We start from the raw sequence: 25,514 nt of genomic DNA, 5'->3' as shown, positions 1-25,514 counted from the left end.
GGCTGACACATCACCAACAATCTGCAGATGGAACCTAGCCAACAATTCCGTTGATTAGGTACAAGCCAGAAAAGACTCTAGCTCTTCCAGTGATGTATTAGCTCTGCCAGCCATAGATATGACCCTGAATACACAGAGGATGCAAAGTAAGCACCCTACTCTGACAATAATCAAACTTCAAAACCCAGTTATCAGTGTGCTGTTTTATTTCCACATTGTCCCAAGTGACATCAGCAATGGCATTTTCTAATGTGTTGATAAATATTTTAATATACACAATGAATATTTTTATTCCTTAGTTTATTTTATACTTTATATTTTAAAATTCTATATCAAATATTAATAAACCACTAATTTACTTATCAATATTATAACTTTTAAAGTGTATAATAAAAACATTTATATATTTGACAGCTTTGCTTTACGCTTTTGAATGTTTCCCTATAATGAAGTATATTGTTTACAGTTAAATGTTGTATGCTAAAGTTAAACTTGTACAGTTTTAAAAAATTAAATGTAAACATTCTGCTAAAGGAAAGTAAGGATTTTCATAACATCGCTTGAACAAAATATTTGTTGTTAATCATTCCACAAAACCTTACAACTGAAAATTAAAAGAATATAAAACATAACACACAAAGTGAACTTCACAAGTTAGCAATGACGCTAAGGATCTGTTCCTGTCCCCAGTGATTTCAAAGGAGTAGGACAATGCCCTAAGATTTAGGGAAGCCTCTGGATATTAAAGTTGCAAACTTGAATTTTATTCCACAACTTTCACATTCATCATTGTAAACTACTGTGTCTCTACCAGTTAAACATTAATATGCATTCCACAATATTCTACAGCACCTTATTTAAGTAATAGTATCAACTGTGTGTTACTCTTGGAATGTTTGAAATTCACTGTGTTGAGGCAGCAAGACCTTAAATTCTAATACTTCTATAAAACAACCCATTAAGATCTTTCCTCAAAGGGTTTACTCTCTACTCCCCAAGAAATCATTTAAACAACTTCTCTGGACACTAAATATGATCATTTTAATGATTTACAGGAGTTTAATGCTGGTCTCAGATTATTGGGAAATTAGCAAAAATGATAAGGTCAATTTATAATAGAGCTAATGGATCTAATTAGAATTTTTAGAAGCTACAATCTCTCTACAGTAACAAGATTCTATTAATGTACAATAAATAGTACTGGCTTATCTCTTGTGGTATAAAATTAGCTTCTTGTGTCCCAGTTCTCATGCCTAAATAACCATCTTAAACCATGAGAGGTAACATGTAGTAACTTAGTTTAATTATAATTGAATTCGACACTATTTACTGATGACGGACCAAAGAAACTAAGTAGATCCATACAGATAAGATGTTGTTTGGATATGGATGAATATACACAGCAAGAGCAAATTCTGTATTGGGGATTTCTGAAGAATGAATGCCAGTTTGATACACAGCCTCGCTTATTGATGATAAATCTGTGTATGGCATCTGGATAGGGTATCCTGTCACCTAGAAAAATATAGGATTGAAACTATAAGTACAGTTTGAAAGGATTATTTTATGAAAAACTAAATGCTGCATTATTAATCATAATAGCTTTATGGTTAAAAAATGTTCACATATCAAAAACACTATATGGTATATGCATTTGTCTGAATTTGAAATGAAGCATTTGATAATTCTCTTATGAGTTCTATCAAGTTGTCAAATGATTAAGTAACCAACCTCCCATTTATTAGAAATGCATTTTAGCTCTGAGCTACTGATTCAATGTCAAGATTATATTGTATATTCTTGTATCATATTATAAAACACGCCATAAAAGTTATTGCACTGCATTAAGAAACTGTCAGAAAAATAAAAATTGTTCTTTCTTTGTACTTATTAGCTATGATAACCTGAGAGAATTAAATTCTGGCTCCACTGAAGCCAAAGGGAGTTTTGCCATTGACTTCAATGTGGCCAGGATTTCATGCAGAATATCCAAATTTAAAAGTTTTGTCAGTATACATGAAAAGTAAGCAATTAATTAGGGCTGTTGACTAATTGCAGTTAACTCACACAATTAACTCAAAGTTAATTGCAATTAAAAAAATTAATCGTGATTAATTGCAGTTTTAATCGCACTGTTAAACAATAGAATATCAAGTGAAACTTAATATTTTTAAGATGTTTTCCTACATTTTCAAATATATTGATTTCAATTACAATACAGAATAGAATCATAGAATATCAGGCTTGGAAGGGACCTCAGGAGGTCATCTAGTCCAACCCCCTGCTCAAAGCAGGACCAATCCCCAATACAACGTGTACACTTTATATTATTATTTTTGATTATTTGAACTCTAAAAATGATAAACAAAAGAAATAGTATTTTTCAATTCACCTCATACAAGTACTGTAGTGCAATCTCTATTGTGAAAGTGCAATTTACAAATGTAGATTTTTTTGTTACATAACTGCACTTAAAAAGAAAACAATACAAAACTTTAGAGGCTACAAGTCCACTCAGACCTACTTCTCATTCAGGCAATCGCTAAGACAAACAAGTTTGTTTACATATTTAGGACATAATGCTGCCTGCTTATTATTTACAATGTTGCCTGAAAGTGAGAAGAGGCGCTCGCATGGCACTTTTGTAGCCGGCATTGCAAGGTATTTACATGCCAGACATGCTAAACATTCGTATGTCCCTTCATGCTTCGGCCACCATTCCAGTGGACATGCTACCATGCTGATGATGCTCGTTAAAAAATAATGCATTAATTAAATTTGTGACTGAACTCCTTGGGGGAGAACTGTATGTCCCTGCTCTGTTTTACCTGCATTCTGCCTATATTTCATGTTATAGCAGTCTCAGATGATGACCAGCACATGTTGTTTGTTTTAAGGGTTTCCTTCCAACTGGTCAGCACATGAAACAAACAAGTACGGAGGTGACCAAAACTCTTTAGTTCTGTCCACATATAAAGCTAATACTCTTTGAATAGCCAAATTATGTAGTTTATTTCTCTTCATCGTTGTGAGAGTGAGGCATTGGAAAGAAAATTGGTAAATAAATAGTCTGATTCAAATGAAAATCAGAAACCACTTTGGTAAGAAATTTGGGGATAAGGATGCAAAGCCAATTTGTCCTTACAAAATATAGTGTATGGAGAGTCAGCCATCAGATCCCAGAGCTCTGAAACCCTCCTAGCTGAGGTAACAGCTATTAAAATCACAACTTTCACTGAGAAATGTAACAAGCAGCAGATATCTGTGGGTTGGAAAGCATTAATTCTGAGAGAACTAAGTTTTAAATCCCAGGAAGGAATTAGATTTTTAACAGGAGAGAATACTCTGTCCAAACCTTTTAGTAATCTGATAGTTATAGGATTGGAGAATATGGATCTGGCATCTATAGGTGTGTGAAACCCTGAAATAATAGACATATGAGCTAACTGACAAGCCTCTCTCTTTTTGGTGTATCAAGTAGTCTAGGATAAACTGGATAGGAGCAGGGAAGGAGAAGTGCTTCCCTGCCAGGACCAAACGGAGAACTTCTTCCATTTCATAAGGTATGTATACCTGGTAGACAATTTCCTGCTATTCAAAAGAACATTTTTAACTGCAGCAGAATCCTGATGATTAAACCGCTGAGCCATCCAGGCAGTTAGATGCAGACAGAGCATTGAGATACAGAGTCAGCTAACTATTAGCTAGAAAACTTTTAAACTAATTATTTGTAAAATCAGCCTTTAGAAAGTTCTCTAAAGCACAAAAAAGGAAGGTCTGAAGAGTTAACGCTTGCTCTAACCACTGATCACTGATGGTGAGAAGGAACTGAGGGGGATGGGGAAGCTCTGCTCCTTTATGCTCTTGGCAAACAGCACAAGCGTGAGGAGGGTGCATGCGCTGCCTTTATGGGTACCACTATGGGAAAAAGCTCTTGGGCACTGGTGCACATACACCTAAAGTGGAATGGACAATGCAGGCACTCAAAGAAGAACAGATTGTGCTAAAAGGAGAACTATCAGACTGGAGGGAGTTATTAGGGGAGTACTTCAAGGACTGGTCTTGGAACTGATTTTATTTAATATTTTAATTGGCATAAAAAATAGGAGTGTGCTAGTGAAATTTGCTGATGACACAAAGTTCAGAGGCATCATCATTACAGAGGAGGACTTGAATTTTATACAGGAGGAAATGGATGACATTGAGGACTGTGGTAATAGAAATGGGATGAAATTTAATAGTACAAAGTGCAAGGTAGTGCAATTGAGAAGAAGGATTTCTGCTGTACGCTGTGGGGAAGGGGTCTTCAGCAGGAAACAACAAAGGAGAAGAAAGACCTGAACATATTATTCCATCACCTGATGACTATGAGTCTGTTGCCCCTTTCTGACCTGGCTAGTCAAAGTTTGGAGTGCAAGTCTAAGTCCAGTTCAGCATCTATAAATTGGGTCCATTGCCAGTCTATCCTGGAATATGTTTGGTGGTATCTGATATGCCAGGAACACAAAGTCTCCGCAGGTCCCCTGACAGTTCATGTCGGATTTCCTTTTTCCCTCTGCTTCTAATTCATAGGTGTGCCCTGGCCAGCTCCAAACCACTTATCAAGGGCTTTTTTACCAGGTGTAGATAACTCAGTCTCTTTTCTGAGTTATCTTTACTCCTTGATGTATTTATAGAAAGTGGTCATATCCCATCTCAGTCTTTGTTTTATTAGGCTAAACAAATCAAACTAGTTTTGTCTCCTCTTTTAAGACAGGCTTTCCATTCTCCTGATCATCCTAGTTGCCTGTCTCTGCACCTCTTCCAGTTTTAATTCATCTTTCTTGAACCTAAGTGACCAGAATTGTAGTGTTCCAGATGAGGTCCTACCAGTGCCTCATACAATCATATTAATTCTTTGTTATCTCTACTGAAAATATCTCACCTGTACATCCTAGGATCACATTTGCCTTTTCCATGGCCACGTCACATTGGTGGCTTGTTGTGACCTGGATGAAACCTTGTTATGGATTGCATTAAAACACCATTGAGACTGATAGGTGCGAACTCATCCTTCATTTAACATAACTGTAAGCATATGCCCCCACCTAAGGCAAAAAGTGTGTGAGAACCCGCCCAGGAGTTTTTGGCTGTGTGTTGTTTCAGGTAGTGGGTGGGGAATGACAGAACACAGAATCTGACAGAATCTGATCCATCCCGTCATCCAGATTCTGGCAGTTGGAGGTTTAGGGGCATGAGGAGCATAGGGTTGCATCCCTGACCATCTTGGCTAACAGCCATTAATGGAACTATCCGTGAAGTCATCTAATTCTTTTTTGAACCCAGTTATACCTTTGGCCTTCACAACTTTGCATGGCAAGATATGTCTACCTTGGAGCTCGGAGGTGTAATTTCCAGCTTGAGGAGACATACCCACACTAGCTCTGATCAAGCTAGAGTGCTAAAAAGTGTAGCCACAGCAGCACAAGCTATGGGAGGGACTAATTGTCCCAATTACACTAAGACACTAACTTCGTACTCCAGGTACATCCAAGACACAAATAGGTACTCAGAGCAGCTAGTCCCTGCTGCTGCTACAGCTACAATTTTATTTTTAGTGCACTATCTCAATCAGAGCTAGTGCAGGTATGTCTCCTCAAACTGGAATTTACACCTCCAGCTTGAAGTGTAGCTATATCTCTAGAGGCATAGCACAGAATCTCACCCAAAGAGGGTATCTTATAATAAATCATTATGAAGAATTTTTTAATAAATTTTAATGTACAGTAACATTTATACTTGTGTTATGAGCAGATGCACAGTATAAAGGGAAAACAATAACACACAAGGGATTACTTATAACTGGAACACAATTCTGCTTTTCTTTCGTAATGTTGATATAACTAGAGTTAGTGCTCTGTTGCTTCCCCAGCCAGCTCCATTTTTCTATTTAATGAATAGATCTTTCAGGAGAATCTATGGAATATGACCATGATAAATAAAATCATTGTAGAAACATTTTCCTTCAAGAAAATGGAATATCCGAAGTACTATGATTTAAAATGAAGTTACAGAACATAAACTTTGAAAGCTTAAAAGCCTTTTTTCTGTGATGTATTTTCTCAATCTAAATTCTGTTTTACTGTTTGTGGCAGAAATTGTATGATAACTAGTATACGGAAGATTTTCAGTGAATCTGTGAAAATTTTTGCATGCTTTTGTTTGTGTCTCACTTGGTTAAGATAGCAAAGAGGGATTCCACTGAGTCAGTGGAGCTACTCCAAATATACACTGGAGTAACTGAAATAAAAATCTATCCTACTGTATCGCTATGATATTACATCTTCCTCATTCCCACACACTGTACAAAAGCTGATTTACAATTGTGGTATTTTATTGACTGAATTAAACATGTCCTAAAATAATGATAGTTGTTTAAAACAACAACAACGACTGCCTTCAAACAAATAAAACCTGGCCATTTCCTAAAATGGGAATCCTGTGGCCACATCAAGCTGTTTTGATCCTCTCATATTCATGGAGGATGAAGTTCACCCAGAATCAAAAGTCCTATTTCAACCATATTTTGAGGTCTTAAGTGGCATCTAAGCCTCATTTGGCATGTGAGAATATGGGTGAATTTCTCACAGATTGAGTATGGGAAGAAGCCCGCTGATCTGTTTTGTTTGTTTTTTATGTATGCCCTGAACAATCAGCAAACTGAACATTTTTAGGAAGTGGTGGGTTTTTTGGTACTGACCCCCTGCAGCTCCCCAGCCACCACAGGTGGACACGGGGACCCCCGCAGCTCCCCACTGCTGCAGTGGCAGTGAGATTCCCACAGCTCCCCGCCTGGGAGGGGGTGGGGGACCCTGCACCTTCCCTCTGCTGGTGGTGGCAAGGGGGACCCCAGCCCTCCCAGGTGACCAGTCCCTTACCATTTTGTCACCTCGAATGCCTTACCCTGGTCCAGCTTCCGTTTACACTAAAACTTATCTAACTATCACTAAGACAAAGTATGTATAAAGTAAGTTACTCTTTTAGCAAACTAAAAGTGCAAAGAAACAGGGGTTCCAACTCAGGCCATGCAGCAGTAAGAGAAAACTAAAGAGGTGTCAACCTGCACTACCTCTTATACCCTCAGCTGAGAGCTCAAGGAGTCGCAATATGTCTGTGCAAGTCAACGGACACTGCTAAGAAACACTTCCGGACTCAAGTGCACTCATGTGTCGAATACATATAGGGACCATCACTTGAAGACGAATAACTAGTACAATCCGTCTAAATGATAACTAAGGAGTAGGAGACTAAATAACCATCTTAACATATCTAAAAGATATAAACAGCAAAGATGGAAATAAGCTGTCTTTCTTGTTCTAAAACATAAAACCAGAAGGGTGAAATTATGAAAAGATATATCAGAAAATAAATTTCCAAATGTGAGATCCGTTATAAGATGCATTCTGGCAAAAACTTTTTTTTACATATTCTAAGTCTGTGGTTCTTATCTTGAGCATTTTAAAGTTATTTTTGTTTCTTTTTTATAGAGCTAGTCATTATTTCCTCCCTTATAATCTGCTGTTAAAATAAAGCAGTATTAAAAGATGTTTGATCATGAATGAGTTTCTGTATTCAGTGCTGCAGCTATTTATATACAGGGCCTTCTTTATACTACACATACATAGTTTTTACCTTTATAGATATAAAAATCTCTCAATATTGTTTATAATTTAAATTATACAATTAAATTGTTTCTAATATAAATACTAACCCAATAATGTTCCAGTAAACTTTCCAATTCATTTTCTTCTTTGTCTGTAACAAAGCTCCTATTTCTTAATTCTAGCTTGGGAAGAATTTGTCGTAGAAGAGCAGTACATTGTCGATGCCACCGAGTTGGTTGATGAAATCGCCATTCCATTATTTTACTTTTTAAGGTCTTTTCGATCCTGCGATAAAGGTTATGAAATGTTTATAAATAAGGCTGTCAAGCAATTAAAAATAATTTTGATTAATTGCGTGATGAAAAAATTAATCGCGATTAATCTTGGGATTAAATCACGCTGTTAAACAACAATAGAATACCATTTATTTATATATTTTTGGATGATTTCTACATTTTCAAATATATTTTTATTACAACACAGAATACAAAATGTACAGTGCTCACTTTATATTTATTACAAATATTTGCACTGTAAAAGAACAAAAGAAATAGTATTTTTCAATTCCCCCATTACAAGTACTGTAGTGGAAATTCTTTATCATGAAAGTTGAACTTACAAATATAGAATTCTGTACAAAAAAAATGCATTCAAAAATAAAACAACCTAAAACTTTAGCGCCTACAAGTCTACTCAGTCCTACTTTTTGTTCAGCCACTTGGTCAGACAAACAAGTTTGTTTACATTTGCAGGAGATAATGCTGCCCGCTTCTTGTTTACAATGTCATCTGAACCTGAGAACAGGCCTTCGCGTGGCACTGGCATTGCAAGATATTTATGTGCCAGATGTGCTAAAGATGCATATGTCCCTTCATGCTTCGGCCACCATTCCAGATGACATGCGTCCATGCCAATGATGGGTTCTGCTCTATAATGATCCAAAGCAGTGAGGACCGATGCATGTTCATTTTCATATCATGAGTCAGATGCTACCAGCAGAAGGTTGATTTTCATTTTTGGTGGTTCGGGTTCTTAGTTTCTGAATCAGAGTGTTGCTCTTTTAAGACATCTGATAGCATGCTCCACAACTTGTCCCTCTCAGATTTTGAAAGGCACTTCAGATTCTTAAACCTTGGGTTGAGTTCTGTAGCTATCCTTAGAAATCTCACATTGGTACCATCTTTGCATTTTGTCAAATCTGAGGTGAAAGTGTTCTTACAACAAACAACATGTGTTGGGTCATCATCCGAGACTGCTATAACATGAAATATATGGCAGAATGCACGTAAAACAGAGCAGGAGGCATACAATTCTCCCCCAGGGAATTCACAAATTTAATTAAGACTTTTTTTTTTTAATGAGCGTCATCAGCATGGAAGCATGTCCCCTGGAATGGTTGCTAAAGCATGAAGGGGCACACAAATGTTTAGCATATCTGGCACGTAAATACCTTGCAATGCTAACTTCAAAAGTGCCATGCAAACCCCTGTTCTCACTTTCAGGTGACACTGTAAATAAGCGGGCAGCATTATCTCCCGTAAATGTAAATAAACTTGTTTGTCTTAGCGATTGGCTGAATGAGAAGTAGGACTGAGTGGACTTGTGGGCTCTAAAGTTTTACACAGTTTTGGTTTTGGATGCAGTTATGTAACAAAAAAATCTACATTTGTAAGTTGCACTTTCATGATAAAGAGATTGCACCTCAGCACTTGTTTGAGGTGAATTGAAAAATACTGTTTCTTTTTATCATTTTTATAGTGCAAATATCTGTAACAAAAATAGTGTAACACTGTACACTTTGTATTCTGTGTTGTAATTCAAGTCAATATATTTGAAAATGTAGCAAAAATCCATAAATATTTAATACAGTTCAATTGGGATTCTATTGTTTAACAGTGTGATTAATTGCGATTAATTTTTTTGAGTAATTGTGTGAGTTAACTGCGATTAATCGACAGCCCTATATGTAAATAATCATGTTTCATTACTTAAATTTAACAAAATTCCCCGTGACCCTTTAAAGTATTTATTTTTGATGATCTGTCCCTAAAACTTTGTTTCTTTTAGATAAACATGGCTAGTATACACAGAATTAATATTTACTTCAGGCAATTCTATTAGCAGGCCATTCTGAAAAGATAAATTTGTGGTAGAAAAGTAATGGACTGTTGACCTGATTTCCCAAGAAGCTGAGCACCCCACCTTCCATTATGGTCACATGTTTTAGTATTCAAAAAGATTCCTACCTGTTCTGTAGTTCTTCTACCATGCTTCCATTAGTAGGGGTGTAAAGTATTACTTTTTGCTGAAAGAGATAACATCCTATCAAGTATACATATAAGATATAACAAGACATTTGGCCAGATCCTCAAATGAAGTGCAGCTACTTTGCATACATTGTCAGTGGAATATGTACATAGAGTAAGCACAGTTGGCCCTCTGAAGATCATCCCAGCTGCACACACAGAGTGTGTCGGTGGAGGGAAGGGGCCATGGTAGGGAAACGTACACACTGCTCCAATCCCGAGCTGTGATTTTGGCCCCATCGGGGCTGTTAACAGCCACATCAATTAGACCAATTCTCTGGTTGCTCTAGTTTATATGTGAAGATCGGTCTTGCACATAACAGCCCCATAATCAGGGTAGTGCAAAGATGAGCTTTATGTCACCTTGGCACCCACATATAGACCTTCCACAACCCCTGATTTGCACTGTGTGATCCTCAGCAGTAGTCAATGATCTGCCCACTAACTTTTACTATCTTAGTGAAAACAGAGTTGGCACGTTAAGCAGGCACCTTTACCAACCCACTTTGTTTAGCTCTTATAACAATAAGGTGACATGGTTCAGTTCAAACCTTCTCTGCAGGCTTGGCTGCTCCTTCAAGACTGCTCAACACACACCTTTCCTCATAGAGTCACTCACAAATCCATTATATTCAGTAACTAGTCACCTGCATCTAAATCAACATAGCCAACCCACTTAACCTTTTCCTAGCAGGATTTACAGCTGCTTATAATGGTGGGGTATTCAAGCAATTACTGCCAATGATAATTACTATAATTTATATCAGACAGATAAATTTTGAAAATTGGAGGAGTTACCTGTACAGTTTGTGTTTTTATGCATTGAAAATTGTGTGGTAGAAATTGTCTCCAAAAACCTTCCTTTGAAATTTCAAAACTTACGCACGTTGGTGAACTGTTTTGCTGTGTATTAAACCAGACCTATCAAAACATTAGTATAAAATGTGGCAATCAATCTACAAAAATTGTTTTAAATTAAAAGATGTGAAATGTACTTTTAAATGTTTTCCTTTAATACCAAAACAAGTATATGATAAGTCAGAGAAATGCCATTATATAGTATGATGGAGGGAAGCAATTGCACACTTGTACTGACAACTGAAGAGGATCAGGCTTAAACACCTGTAGTTTTGGCTAATATTTCACTAATACAAACATAGGGCCTGAACCTGCAAGTCATCCATATGGGGAACTCCCAAAGAAGTCAAATGGAAAAGGAAGATTCCATATTTTACAGTAACTGGAGTTCTTTGAGACATGTGGTCCTTATTGGTATTCCACGGTGTGGGGGGTGCGCATACACTCCATGAGCCTGAGACCAGAAGATTTTTTCACTAGCTGTGTCTGTTGGTTTGCAACTGCACCCTGTGCACCAAAATGAGGGCACAAGGGGTGGGGTAGACTGACTGCCTCTCCATCTCCAGCTCCTTCTCTACTACAAATCACCTTAGGGAAGGATCCAAAGCAGAGGGAAAGGAAGGCGGGTCATGGAATACCCATAGAAACCTCACATCTCAAAAAACTCCAGTTACTGTAAGGTAAGTAACCTTCCTTTCTTCTTTGAGTAGTGGTCCCTATAGGTATTTCATTGGGGGTGATTCCCAAGCAGTATTCATCATGGTGGAGGGTGAAAGGAACCATTCTGCACCACACATTGCAGGACCACTGTACCAAAGGATGTGTCTGAAGAAGTAGTTTGTATTAGGGTGTAATGTTTAGTAAAAATATGCACAGAGCCCCATGTTGCCATTCTACAGATCTCGTAGGGAAACATCTCCAAGGGGGGAGGAGTTCCCACTTACTCATAGCAATGCAAGATGCAACCTGAGATCCATTTAGAGAGTTTCTGTGAGGAAATAGTTTTGGTTAAAAAAAAAAAGTAAGTGTATGATTTGATTAAAGAGGAATTCGGAGGAAACCTATGGAATGAATTTGGGGTATCTCAAAGAGACACTTTATCCTTATAGAAACTGTGTAGGAAGGATCCACCATAAGGCACCCAAGCTCATCTACTTTTCTGGTGGAGGTAACTGCCTTCAGGAAAGCCACTTTTATAGATAAATGGAGAAGGGACAAGGAGGCCAAAGGTTCACATGAGTGATTCATGACTGTTGGCAGTACCAGATTAAGGTCCCAAATAAGTGTTGGTTTCAATACTAGAGGAAAAGTTCTGGTGAGACCGCTCAGAAACCTCACGGTCACAGGGGGTAAAGACTGAGCAGTTCTCCACTGGAGGAAGGAAGGTGTTAATCACTGGCAGACGTACATGCACCAAGCTAAGGAATAGTCCTGATGTCTTTAACAAACCAAAAGATAGTCAAAGATGGTTGGATCCCCAAGTTCTCTGGAGATTTGTGATGACGTTGGCACCAGATGGAAAACTTCTTCCATTTAGCTGTATAACATTTTCTCGTAGATATTTTCCTGCTGTTATGGAGAACAGTTTGAGCCTCTTCAGAGGATGAGCCTTTGTGTCCACTGTCCACCCAAATACCAGGCTGTGAGGTGGAGGGCTATTGGCTTAAGATAGTTGAGCTTGCCCTCATTCTGCAGGTTCAGAAATGGCTGGATGCGTATGCATAGATGTGAAGCCATCTGGGAAATGCTGATAAAACAAAACTGTCTTGGCCACCAGAGAGCCACTAAGATTATTGATACTCTGTCCTGATTGATTTTCCTCAGGACTCAAGGTATGAGGGGAATGTGTGGAAAAGGAGAGGCTCCTTATGCTATGAAATAACTGGAATTCTTCAAGATGTGTGTCCTTGTGGGTGCTCCACTTCAGCTGTCCCTATACCCCATGAGCCTTTGACTGGAGATTTTTGTTAGCAGTGCGCATTCAACCCACACATGTGCCCTACACGTCCTCATGCCTCACACAGAGGATATGTAGGACTGTGTGGGAGAACCACCTTCAGTTCCTTCTCCACTACCAAGTCCCACAGAGGAAACTCGAAAGCAGAAGGGAAAGAGAGTGGGTAGTGGAGCACCCATAGGGCACACATCTCAGAAAACTCCAGTTACTGCACAAACTGAGTAACCTTCCTTCTTCTTTGAGTGATGTCCCTATATGTCCTTGACTTCAGGTGACTTCCGAGCAGTATCCTCAACAGAAGAAGGGAGCTTCAGAGCTGAGTCTAACACTAAAGACAAAACTGTGTTCTTAAGAGGAGCATCTGATCTAGAAGAATGAAGCAACATATAGCGCTTAGAGAATATATGTACTGAAAACCAATTTGCAGCTTTGCAGATCTCAAAAATGGGAATATTTTTGAGTAATGCCACAGAAGTAGAAAGTAATCTCAGGGAGTGGGCCAATACCATAGAGGGAGGTTGTAAATCAGCAGATTCATAGCAAGAAATAATACATTCAAAAATCCACCTAGAGAGCTGCTGGGTGAAAATTGTGGACTCTTTGACCTGTCAGCAATTGACACAGTCTTGGAGATTTTCTGAATGATCTGGTTCTGTCCAGGCTAGCTCCCTCCTGACATCTAGGATATGGAAGGCAGCATCTTCCCTGGTCTGCTGTGGTTTTGGGAAGAAAACTGGGAAATGTATGACCTAACTGATATGAAATTCAGATGATAACAGGTAAAATTTTTGGAAGTGGACATTAGACTTTGTCCTTGGAAAACATTGTAAAGGGAGGGTCTGCCATTAAAACTCCCAGTTCCCTAGTTCTTCTAGCAGAAGTGATGGCCCCCAACAAGATTGTTTTCATGGATAGGTGAAAGAGGGAAATAAGTGGCCATCATGTTGAAAGTGGGTTTCATAAGACATCTGAGTAAAAAGTTTAAAGTTAAATCCCATACAGGGATGGGTTCTCTAATGTGAATTAAAGATTTCTTAATCCCTTAATGAATCTTGCAGTGGTGGGCTGAGCAAACACTGAGAATCCCTCAACCAGGGAATGAAAGGCTGTTATAGATAGCAGGTGGACTCTCAGGGAACTCATATATAATCCTGGACTTTTTGGATTCCAGTAGACAGTCAAGGACAGCAGAGAATGAAGAAAAAAAAGGCTAAAGACATAGCTGAATACATCAGTGTGGAAACCTTTTCCAATTTTGCAAGTAAGTATTTCATGTAGACCTTTTCCTACTATTTAAAAACACCTTCTGTACCTCTGCAGAACAGAAGGTCTGTACTCCTGTGAACCACTGAGTAACCAAGCCTTGAGGTGAAGAATTCCCAGGTTAGGATGGAGAGTGTGCCCAGCATCTAGAGAGAGAAGGCTGGGAACGGATGGAAGGCTCATCGCCAGACAAACAGCAAGGCAAAGGGTACCAGCCCTCTGTGGGAACATTGGATTTAACAATATTATCTTGACTTTGTCTTGCTTGATCTTATTTACCACCTTCAAAATCAGAGGCACTGGAGGAAGTGCACAGAAAAGGCCTCTTGTCCTCAGAACAAGGAAAGCACGTCCCCCAGTCAGGGAGGACCTATAACTCAGCCCCCAAGCGAAATTGTTTGCAATTTCTGTTGGTAACGATGACGAAGAGATTCACTTCTGGAACTCCAAAAGTCAGAAAAATGTGCTTGAGAGTCTGAGGAGCTCCCATTTGTAATTCTGGGAGAACTGCCTGCTGAGGTCACCACCCATAGCGTTTTGGAAGTAAACTGCCAAGATTAGGATGCAGTTGGCTATGCATCAGCTCCATAGCTTTATTCCTTTGGCACAAAAGGAAGGGGATCTCTCCCCACACACACACACAACTTGCCAGTTGATATAAAACATGGAGGCTACATTGTCTGTCATGATTTTTATGGATCTGTTCCTGATTAAAGGCAGGAAATGGATACTGGCATTCCTGACAGCCCTCAGCTCCAGGAGTTTGAGGAGTAACTGTGTCTCCTGGGTAGATCATTTGCCCTGAATGGTGTGAATCCCTAAATGTGGCCACCAGAGATTCATCTGTCATTACGCTGATTGAAGGGGAAGGTTGGATGAATGGCACATCTGTGTAGACATTTGTCGGGATCTTTCCACCAATTGAGAGTGTCTTCTACTTGATGAGGGACTGACACCAGCTTTTTCAGGCTGTTTGTTTGAAATATGAACTGTTCTGAGCCAGGGAAGCAACAAAGACATAACATAGCATGTTGAGTCACACAGGTACAAGCTGCCATGTGTCCGAGTAACTGAAGGCAATTTTTTGTTGATGTCTATGGACTGATTTGAATTTTTGATACAAGGTTTGTTAATGTCATGAACCTGCATCTAGGGAGGCCTCTATGAACTCTATACTTTGCACCAATCTCAGAATGGATTTCTTGATGTTCAGTTGTAGTCCTAACATGTGGAACAAAGATATTGCTGTCTTTATGGTGCAGAGGAACTACTGAGGAACCCATTCCTGCAGTGGGTATTTCTTGAGATGCTATGTACTCTTGCCTCTCGCTGAAGTCAAGACTTGAGGGCATTAAGAACACTGCAGGATCAGACCCATACTTTAAGAATCTGCAGTACAGATCTGAAGTGTTTAGCACACTCCAAAATAAAATAAAAATAATGCTCTTAAAGAAACAATACACTTTCATGTAGTAGTCTGCAATCTGCTTTATAAACTCTTATGTACAGTACCTGAAGTTGTTCTTATCCCATGGTTTATCATAGTAGTAATATATCTTCCTCTCTATTTAATTATTGAAAATTTAAAGAGATAATACATAATTAAAATATCCTATTCTCCACCATTGTGGAAGGTAGTGCAGATGAAACATATGATGCAGAATCATAACAAAATGTTTGGGATCTCACAGATTCAGTCATACCGAAATACTAGACAGCATCTAAAGACCGGAGTAGAACCATATTAGTTTCTATACAGTAGTAACATACTGACTACTAGTTAGCTAGCAAAGCAGCAAAGTTTTGCTGTCTCTAAAATGATATAAATATCCTGAATCCTATTCTTTGTAAATTCTACATTACTTTATTTGATCCCTTAAAATATCACCTAATACTTTGTCTACAACTAACATGACACTATTTCTTGTATCTTTTGGTTTAATTTTATATACTTACGTTTTCCCAATTGATTAAGCAGTCAACACTCTGTAAGGGACAAAATGTATCAAACTGTTTATAACACTGTCCATTCAAGGGATTCCAAAGGAAATATTCTTCATTTTCATGAGTTAATACATATGCCACTTTTCCCTACCAACAAAAAGTAGATGTTATCAATTTTATATATATACACAATTCCAATGAAGAAAGTAAAATTAGCTTCCAATATTTACTTTTCCTTAGTCTTTTACAAATAGTTTATTTTTCTTTAGTGAAAGGTGCCAGACTGACATTCCAAGAGATTGTAGTCTTCTGTTTATTGAAAGAACAGGTGCGGCAAGGGCAAGTTTACCCGATGCTGCCTCATGAATATTTCTCTATCTTGTGAAAATAGGGCCTAATCTTACAAGCCTCACATAGATATTCACTTTGATTTCAAATATGAATGCTGCCTGTGACCAGATTAGGAGAGACTGAAAAAAATGGGGCTGTTTAAAGAGGAGATGAATAAGAGGACACACTAGAGATATGTAAAACAACAAATGTAATAGAGAAGGCAAACTGGGTGGTGTTGTATTTAATTTTTCTCATCATAAGAATAAAGGGCCATGCAGTGAAAATGAAAAGCAACAAATTTAAAACTGATTAAATAAATACTTTTACATAATTAAGCTGTGGAACTCATTTTCACCAATGTCATTGAGGCCAAGAGCGTAGTAGGATTAAACATTTACTTAGATGATGAAATCATCCAGGCTGCAAACCAATCTCTAACTCATGCGGAGCTAGGAAGAAATGTTTATTAAGGAAAACTATTCCATAGTTGTCCACAATTGGGCTTAATGGACCTTTCTCTTAGCAAGTAGTACTGGCCACTGTGGAAGACAGGATGTTGGACAAGCACCACTGGTCTGATATGGCATGGCAATCCTGATGTTTCCAATATTTTTGTCTTGGTATGTTATTGACTACACATTTTATTCTCTTTAGCACATTACATTGTTTATGCTGTTATGGGGGATGAACCCAATGAAGATTTAAACATTTTTTAAATTATGGCACTTACTTCTAATACTGATGTTCCCAACAGTACCCATGCTTTTTTCCCAAAATACAGAAGGTAGTTACACAGAAGCACTGCATGCTCTTCTTTATTTCCAACAGCCAAATTGATGCAATGCTAAATGCAAAATAGTAAAGAATAAGCTATTTACTAGAAATGCTATGCTGTCATCTCCCCATCTAGTTATAGAATGCAGAGCGGAAGCCAAGGAGATTGCCAATGACAGCACGCTCCTCAGAAAGCTGTCTATTGGTAGAAGGGGGACGCTGAGACATAACATGGGTATATCTGGATTCTGAAGGTTTTGGAGACAGTCTTGCCTTGCCTCCTATGTAAACCTCCCTCCTCCCACCCTACTCACTGAGGGAGGATTTCTCACAAAATCCACATGATTTAGCTTGTGAAGTTTCCTGAGAGCTCATTCCCCCTTTTATGGATTTGACTGGGCTAAGGGATGACATGAGTCTTAATCTGTGGTTGGCAAGCAGTCAAGATTTGGCTTTTTGCTCTGTAAACCAAAATATTTTCCATGCAGAATTTTAATGTACGTAAAACAGATTATTTCAACAATCTATTAACTCATCTACATCTATTATTTAATGTGATTATTACCTCTGATGTCATCCAAACATCAACATCAGCATTTTCATTCAATGTATCTGATACGCAAGGAATTAAAGACACAAATCGAGAAATAAGATCCTATAAATGAAATAGGAATATATGTAAATACCAAGGCGCACATGTCATAAATATCTACTGAATAGATCTTAATTTTGGATTATTAAAAATATAAAACTACAGTTAATCTAAGTTTCTTGTCATGCTATCAAGAATTACTAAGGTAATAAATATGAGCCTCTATAGCAGCTACAGAGAAAAAAATATAAATTATTATAGTAATTCAGGAATGTCAGACTAATTTCAGCAGTTCTGAATGTTCTTACTGTATGACAGAAAATAAACTCATACTTACAAAAGTTGCATTAGGATCATCAGGATACATATCTAGTAGCAGCTGTGGCGGATTTAGTGCCCTAATATATTTTGTTACTAAAGTATTTCTTCCTTCATTGTCAAAAACAGAGGTTGTTATTCTTCTTTTTGGAAATTTTGCTTTGCAATTTTTTTTAAAAATGCATGCTCTTTGTAAAAGTGTTTCATCTTCACAATCTGCAAACTAGAATCATAATTACAGTTACAATGTTAATATTTCTGATTTCAAAGACTGACTTTAAAATACAAAATACCTACAAAAAAGTACCATTTGCTTTAAGAAATAAATTTACCCTACTCTGCAAGTCTTCATTTTGATGATGCACATTAAGTATAAATGCCAACCTTATCTGATTCTGAATCATTTTCAACAGAAGATAGCTGAGGTTCAATTGTAGCAAAGATGGTTAAAAAGGTATATTCTTTTAAATTCTGTCCACAATGCTCTTCTTTAGGAGATACACAGGTCTTGCTCCAAGTGTATCCAAGCAAAACTGGTGGCGTATTTACTTGAAATGTACCACAGATCTGTGAACATATTTAGATGATTATATTAGGTAAAACAAACAAACGACAGTGCAAGAGATGTTATAACAAAATATAAAGGTAATAATGATCCAAATTATATCATGTGCAATAAAAGGAAATAAACCTAATTTTTATGCTTTTTTCACAGGGATTCCACTCACTAGATTCTGGTTAAGGGTAACAATCCTCAAATTTTAAATGGGAGAACCTTTTGGGGGGTTCTCCAGGAAGTCATACCCTGTGCCAAGTTAAAGAACAGATGGTGCCCCTACCTGTAGAAACAGTCTTACACCATGAATGCAAACTTCAGTCCCACGAAAATATACAGGGAAATTTAGAACAACACACTTAACCTAATACCAGCAATGCTTAAAATCTAAGGAGCTAGGAGAACATAAAGCGCGGGTGAAAAAAATCATACAGAAGATGTGTCGTTCACTTTAAGTAGTTTAAATAACAGAAGATTGTAAAAATGGCTGGTTAAACAACTTTACTGCAAATACAATTATAATATAGCACCCCTTAGCCCAATCTTCCCACACAAAATCCTATGCAAAACTAACTCTCAATACATGATATATATTAATTAGGACTACTGACTATTTAATTACAAAAAAACTCAGTCTTAAGCCTACAGAAAGTTGGGCTGCTCATAGGCAGTAGGACTTGTTTCAACAGGTAAGCCACACCAATGATGGGGTAGGAGGAAGGGTAAACAAAGCAGCAAAAGGGTGAAGATCTCGTAGGAGACACTTGTAGGACTGACTTAGCTGACCTGAGTAGGCCCAAGTTAAGACATGACATACCTGAACTAGTAACTGCTGAACAAGCCCCAACAAGTAATTCTGAAACAACTAACTATTGTGAATAAAAAAGGGAGCCAAACTAACTAGACTAACTATTGTGGGTATGTTTGTAATAAACAAAGGAATAGAAACAATCTGAACTGATAAGCTTGCCTTATGCTATCTGCAAAGCAACTGGTCTTTACGTGCAAGAAGTATAGATGTTAATAGCTAGGAAAGATGTCTATAAACTGTGTGATGCATGACATGAATTGGAATTGTGGTATCACCCTGTATCTAAACCCCCTTCATCTGGGCCTGGCCAGCATCATCAGAGAGCTGTTACATGCCTATTAAAGTAACCTGTGTGACGACCTGGTGTTTGAGTTTTTGGATCCCAGAGAACTGGATGAAATGTTCTCCCAGAAATGGACGAGGTGTTCTGGATAAGCTGAGTGGAAAGGTCTCTGAGGGAATCCCAACATTACTGAGTCTCTGGATGAGAGCAAGGTTGTGTAGTGTACTCTAAACCATAGCAAGAGGCTTCCCAGATCTGTTCACAATTTATATCTTTCCTGGCTGGTGAGTAGGAACTCAGGTGCTTCTAAAATAGGTAGGATTGGGTAGTCACTCTGTCTCTCTTCTCTAGGTCCCTACTATGGCATTTTCCCATAGTCCTCCCAAGAAATAACAAGGTCTTATTTTCCTTGGGTCAGCAAAAGAGTCTACAGCTTGACTAAGATTAGCAGAGTGCTCTGGCTGAATCCTGCATTCTCCTTGGAACTTCTTATGGTGCTCTTGCAAACTTCAGTGCAGTTTCCCCTCAGCCTTTTACTTCCCCTCACCCTATGGAAAAGCAGTTTCTGAACAATCTAAGATAGGCTTTCACTGCTGTGGCAAATGGAGTTAAAACCAGTGCTCCCATTAAAAGATTTTGGGAGAAGTTTGTGTCTTGGAATTGCTATTGCAAATTAGATTGTATTTTTGATCTCCCTTGATTATGCAGGGAAAGATTAACTGTGTTCACAAACAAATGGTAAAGCCCACAGGAGTCACATAATGATAAAAAAAATTATTCTTTCTAATGTATGAGGATCACGGCTATTGACAATGTAAACATTTTAAAATCTTGCTGACCTAACAGAAGTTTTAAAAATGTTTTTATTATAATTACCTTTGATTGTTCCAGAAGAGCAGAAAAAGGAAAAGTAACTGATCCAAACCAGTTCTTTCTTATATACGAGTGGCCACTGCAACCCTTAAGACAAGTATCCTATTGAAATACATAGTCAGGGTTAGCTGTAGTTAAGTGGGTGTGTGTATCTTAGCTGACACTGATTCCACAACCTTTGGAAGCTTACCAGTATATGTACACACATATCTATCTCTGGTCTATACACGTTTTCAGTTGTGGCTGTGGCAACAAAAGGCAATCAATACCAAGCTGAATAGACTCAACAAGGTGTTCATAGAACCAGTGAGTTGCTCATAAAAAACTGAATCTGATCAACAAATACATCCATATTTTCTCAAAGTGAAATGCTTTCACAATAAAATCCAGAGGCTTTTTTAAAAACTTTCCCATTATCAGTGAAGCTCAAAGACTCATGGGCTCAATCTACAACTATGCCCAGTTTACACTCAGCATATCTAAGGAAAGCAGGGAAGAAAGCTCCGCTTCCCCAATGCTGCACCAAAATGGCCACTAACATAACTCAGAGCACCCTAAGGAATGCTCTAAATTATGCTGGCAGTAACAGCCCCATAGAGACTACTGTACCAGACGAGGATCATAAAGAGTGCTTTGTGGTCTGCCCAACTCCACCTCTTTCCACGCTGGAGTATTTCTTTCCCGACCCCTATCTAGAAAGCAGGGGAACAGGCAGTGTGCACCTGCATATACCGGCACTGCACCATGTAAGGACTCCCCTGTGTCAGTTGCCGTTTGACTAGACTGGGGCACAGTGATGCAGGTGTGGAGGATGTGGTTGCTGTCATCTAGACTGCATGATGATGATGAGGGCTTTGACAAGAGTTTCAGCTGAGCAGACAGAAAGAAAAGATCAGGTCTTAGAAATGTTATGAAGGAAAAAGTGATAGGATTTTGACACAGCCTGGAAACAAGGTGAAGGGAAAGGAGAGAGATGAAAATGATGCTCAGTTTGCAGGATGCTAATTCTCTGTTTCATTTCCAATGTCTTTATGCCTCTTCCCCCCAGCGTTCAACACTCCCTCCAGCTGTTCATTCAGAAGATAAATATATTAAATAGATAAGTAGATGACTTAGTCAGCTATTTTCTTGTATGTGTCACAGAAGTGGGTATAATTTTCTTAAATTATTACAATTTTACAAATCTATAGCTCACTGAGACCCTAGCATGCAAGCAAATATTGCACTGCCTCTGTGCCACCAAAGCCAGTGGTATACATGCTGATACAGGGGGCCACACCAGCACAACTATTTACAGGAATGGGGCCTGTAGATGAGCTAACAAGGAAGTAATCAGAAAGCTAGCAGTGTGACTACTTTTTCTTATATACAGTACATCTGACAGTTAAACATTTTCTTATTAGCAATTCCATTCCAGATGACAAAACTGTCTATGATAACAACATCTGGAGCATTGCACTGGGTCACGTTACAGGAAGTGGCTTAAAGAATTTCACTGTGATAAAAAATTATTGCTAACTGCTCAAAAACCAGATACATCTTATTATCAAGAATATATAAACCAATTGTTTATACCAGAGGTCCTATTTTCTAAACTCTGCTGCATTTCTCAAGAATCCACCCAAATGTTATTGCCTTCAAAGGCAACAATAAAAATAAAATTGTACAGGAGCAGGAAGTTCTATAGAAAATCTCCATATGAAATGAGCCATAATGTGTAAGGTATATTCACTGTCCATTAGAGTAAAAGTTTAAGTAGTAGTCATTGCATCACAAATTTCGGCATGTGTCTTGTTTTAATAAAACAATACGTGATAACCATTAAGCTGTTGATGAAAAATGTATGTGTTGCATAAAAATAATTTTGTAGTATAAGAGAATTGGAGAAGGTTCAGAAAAGAGCCACAAGAATAATTCAAAGTCAGAAAAACGTGCCTTCTAGTGAGAGACTTAAGAAGCTCAATTTATTTAGCTTATTACAGAGAAAGTTAAGACATGATTCAATGGTGGAATGTAATAAAAGAAGTGGCTAAACTAACAAGCTAAACTCCGTATTACCCAAATGAGAAGTGGTAAACTCCATTTACCTGTCTTTACCCTTATCATGAGTTGATCACACCCTATAAGTACCTAAACAGAGAGAAGATACTAGTGGGCTCTTTAAGCTAGCAGACAGAAGTATAACAAGAGCCAATGGTTAGAAGATGAAGCCAGAGAAATTCCACCTGGAAATAAGGTGCAAAAATGTAACAGTGGAAGTAATTAACCATTGGAACAACTTACCAATGGATGAGGTAGATTCCCCGTCACTTGATGTCTAAAACAAAATTTTATGTCTTTCTAAAATATACATTCTAGCTCAAACAGAAGTTATAGCTTTTGTTATGCAGGAAGTCAGCTAGTCAAAAAAATTTCATCAAAAACTATCGTCAATTAAACTAATTTTTTCACACAAGCATCTGCTTTCCATGGAAATTTTTGACTTTTTGTTAAATAACTAAACACCCAGAAACAGAAAAATTTCTGCTGAAAGAGAAAAGGAGTACTTGTGGCACCTTAGAGACTAACACATTTATTTGAGCATAAGCTTTCGTGAGCTACAGCTCACTTCATCGGATGCATTCAGTGGAAAATACAGTGGGGAGATTTATATACACAGAGAACATGAAACAATGGGTGTTACCATACACACTGTAACCAGAGTGATCACTTAAGGTGAGCTATTACCAGTGGGAGAGCGGGGGGGGACTTTTTGTAGTGATAATCAAGGTGGGCCATTTCCAGCAGTTGACAAGAATGTCTGAGGAATGGTGGGGGGTGTAATGACCCATCCACTCCCAGTCTCTATTCAAGCCTAAGTTAATTGTGTCCAGTTTGCAAATTAATTCCAATTCAGCAGTCAGAATTAAATTGCAAACTGGATACAATTAACTTAGGCTTGAATAGAGACTGGGAGTGGATGGGTCATTACACCCCCCACCATTCCTCAGACATTCTTGTCAACTGCTGGAAATGGCCCACCTTGATTATCACTACAAAAAGTTTTTCTCCCCCTTCCCGCTCTCCCACTGGTAATAGCTCACCTTAAGTGATCACTCTGGTTACAGTGTGTATGGTAACACCCATTGTTTCATGTTCTCTGTGTATATAAATCTCCCCACTGTATTGTCCACTGAATACATCTGATGAAGTGAGCTGTAGCTCACGAAAGCTTATGCTCAAATAAATGTGTTAGTCTCTAAGGTGCCACAAGTACTCCTTTTCTTTTTGCGAATACAGACTAACACGGCTGCTACTCTGAAACCTGCTGAAAGAGAAAATTTTTAATTTAGAAACATCGATACAGTACTTCACAGAAATTGTAGTTCAACTGCCTCATGCCTCCATTCTCCTCTATGGGTTGGGTTCTTCAGCTAGACTACATCTCCCATGAGGCATTACAGATGGAGATTCCCATTATGCACTTTGATAGTTCAACAAGGGGTCCCACAATGAGTTGTGGGAGATGTAGTCTGGCCAAGGAGGCTTTCCCATAAAGGAGAATGGTGGACTGAGGCACCCAAACTACAAACCCAATGAGACATCACAGTGGCATTTCTGAATCAAAATGTTCAGTTTTCAACTCTTCATCAAAATGTTTCTTGCTTGCTTGCTATCTTTCTTTTCAGAAAATAAAAACATTTTCCACACCTGCTATAGTTTAGATGATCGTTATGGACTCTTGTCCTTAAAATCTATTAACAAGATTCCACAGGCCTTTACAAATGCCTCACAGAATTTGGCCCAAATGACAACAGTGGTTGGCTGTGACATTTCTAGCATGCTTTTAATTAAATTAAAAACTGAATTTATTCAAAATTGGAAAACAATAGTACATATAGCTTCTTTTGTTAAGAAAACAAGAAGCTGAGATATGTACATGGTTATAGTTTTCAAACGTCAAAAAAATGTAATAAAAATCAGTTGTGTTTTATACAATTTACCTCATGTTTTTCCATCCTAACTTCATCAAAAATGTTGACATATATATTGTCTTTTATTTTAGACAGTCCTGAAAAGCTATAATCATGTCCTGGTGATCTGTAATTAAGAACAGAATCTTTTAGTTTTAATCAGATATTGTATATCAGAGAGCTTTATCATTTTTTTAAAAAACAACACAATCACTTTTGGCAGTAATTTACTTCAAATATTACAGAACCATAAACATTTTTAAAGGAAAACTAAATAGGTATGTTCGCCACTAAAAATCAAAGGACAAATTTCACTCCAGTTTAACTCTACTGACTTTGAAGGAGTTACCCACCGGGATGAATTTGACCCAGCATATTTTGTTTCTCTAATTACTGTGTCAATAGATATTTAGTCAAATAAATTGTGCCAGATCCTCATTTTGGTGTAAACTGCTGTATTTTCACTGACTTCTATCTCATATTTACTAAACCATGTTTAGTAAATTTTCTACTCTTTCACATATTTCAGAGCACCAACTGAATGAAAGCTCATGTAACGAACAGAAGATACAGAGGCAGATTCTTTGTTCTTCCAAGTGGGAAACAGGTGGTTTTAAACTGCCTTTGCACACCTCCCTAATTCTAGTTCTCAGCTCCCAGGGTTGCTCTAAAATTGTGCCAGTTTATAACAGTCTTTATGGTTTTTACATTTGCACAAAACAGAGCAACTACAGCATTCCAGCCATGTTCCTCATATTGGGTCCACTCCATCCCATACCCTATCCCCGACATATGCCCTAAATTGGGAGATGGGGAGGTTTGAGAGCCATTATTCCAACTCAATTCAAACAGACTAAGTGGCCACTTAGACCTTAGTCCATCCCGTGCTTTGCTGCACATTGGGCTACCCACATTTGCCATCCTTGCCTATCAACTGCCCTTCTCTCCAAATCTTCCCATTTCATGTTGAGGTGCTTGATGTTGTTCAGAACTGTTTGTTTCCATGTTATTTGCGGTCTTTCTCTCTTTCTTCTTGCATTTTCTGGCTTC

At 38.0% G+C, this 25,514-nt stretch overlaps 1 protein-coding gene across 1 annotated transcript; it reads right to left on the bottom strand.

Annotated features, from left to right (window-relative positions):
* Window positions 1–802: 802 nt before the first annotated feature.
* On the bottom strand, window positions 803–24,576 carry LOC140914916 (protein CC2D2B-like). The gene is made up of 10 exons (XM_078853837.1): window positions 24,495–24,576; window positions 20,515–20,613; window positions 18,008–18,211; window positions 17,644–17,733; window positions 17,035–17,148; window positions 15,984–16,118; window positions 10,748–10,870; window positions 9,890–9,948; window positions 7,751–7,928; window positions 803–1,515 (listed from the first exon to the last, which is right to left on the bottom strand). Exons 1-10 carry the CDS (start codon window positions 24,507–24,509, stop codon window positions 1,327–1,329), a joined length of 1,206 nt encoding a protein of 401 aa, XP_078709963.1. The 5' UTR covers window positions 24,510–24,576; the 3' UTR covers window positions 803–1,326.
* Between the last annotated feature and the right edge of the window lie 938 nt (window positions 24,577–25,514).

This window comes from Lepidochelys kempii, chromosome 7 (genome assembly GCF_965140285.1).
Source record: "Lepidochelys kempii isolate rLepKem1 chromosome 7, rLepKem1.hap1, whole genome shotgun sequence".
NCBI classification, from domain to species: domain Eukaryota; kingdom Metazoa; phylum Chordata; order Testudines; family Cheloniidae; genus Lepidochelys; species Lepidochelys kempii.
Note: the sequence above shows the minus strand (reverse complement) of the source record. Positions and strands in the feature narration are given on the sequence as shown.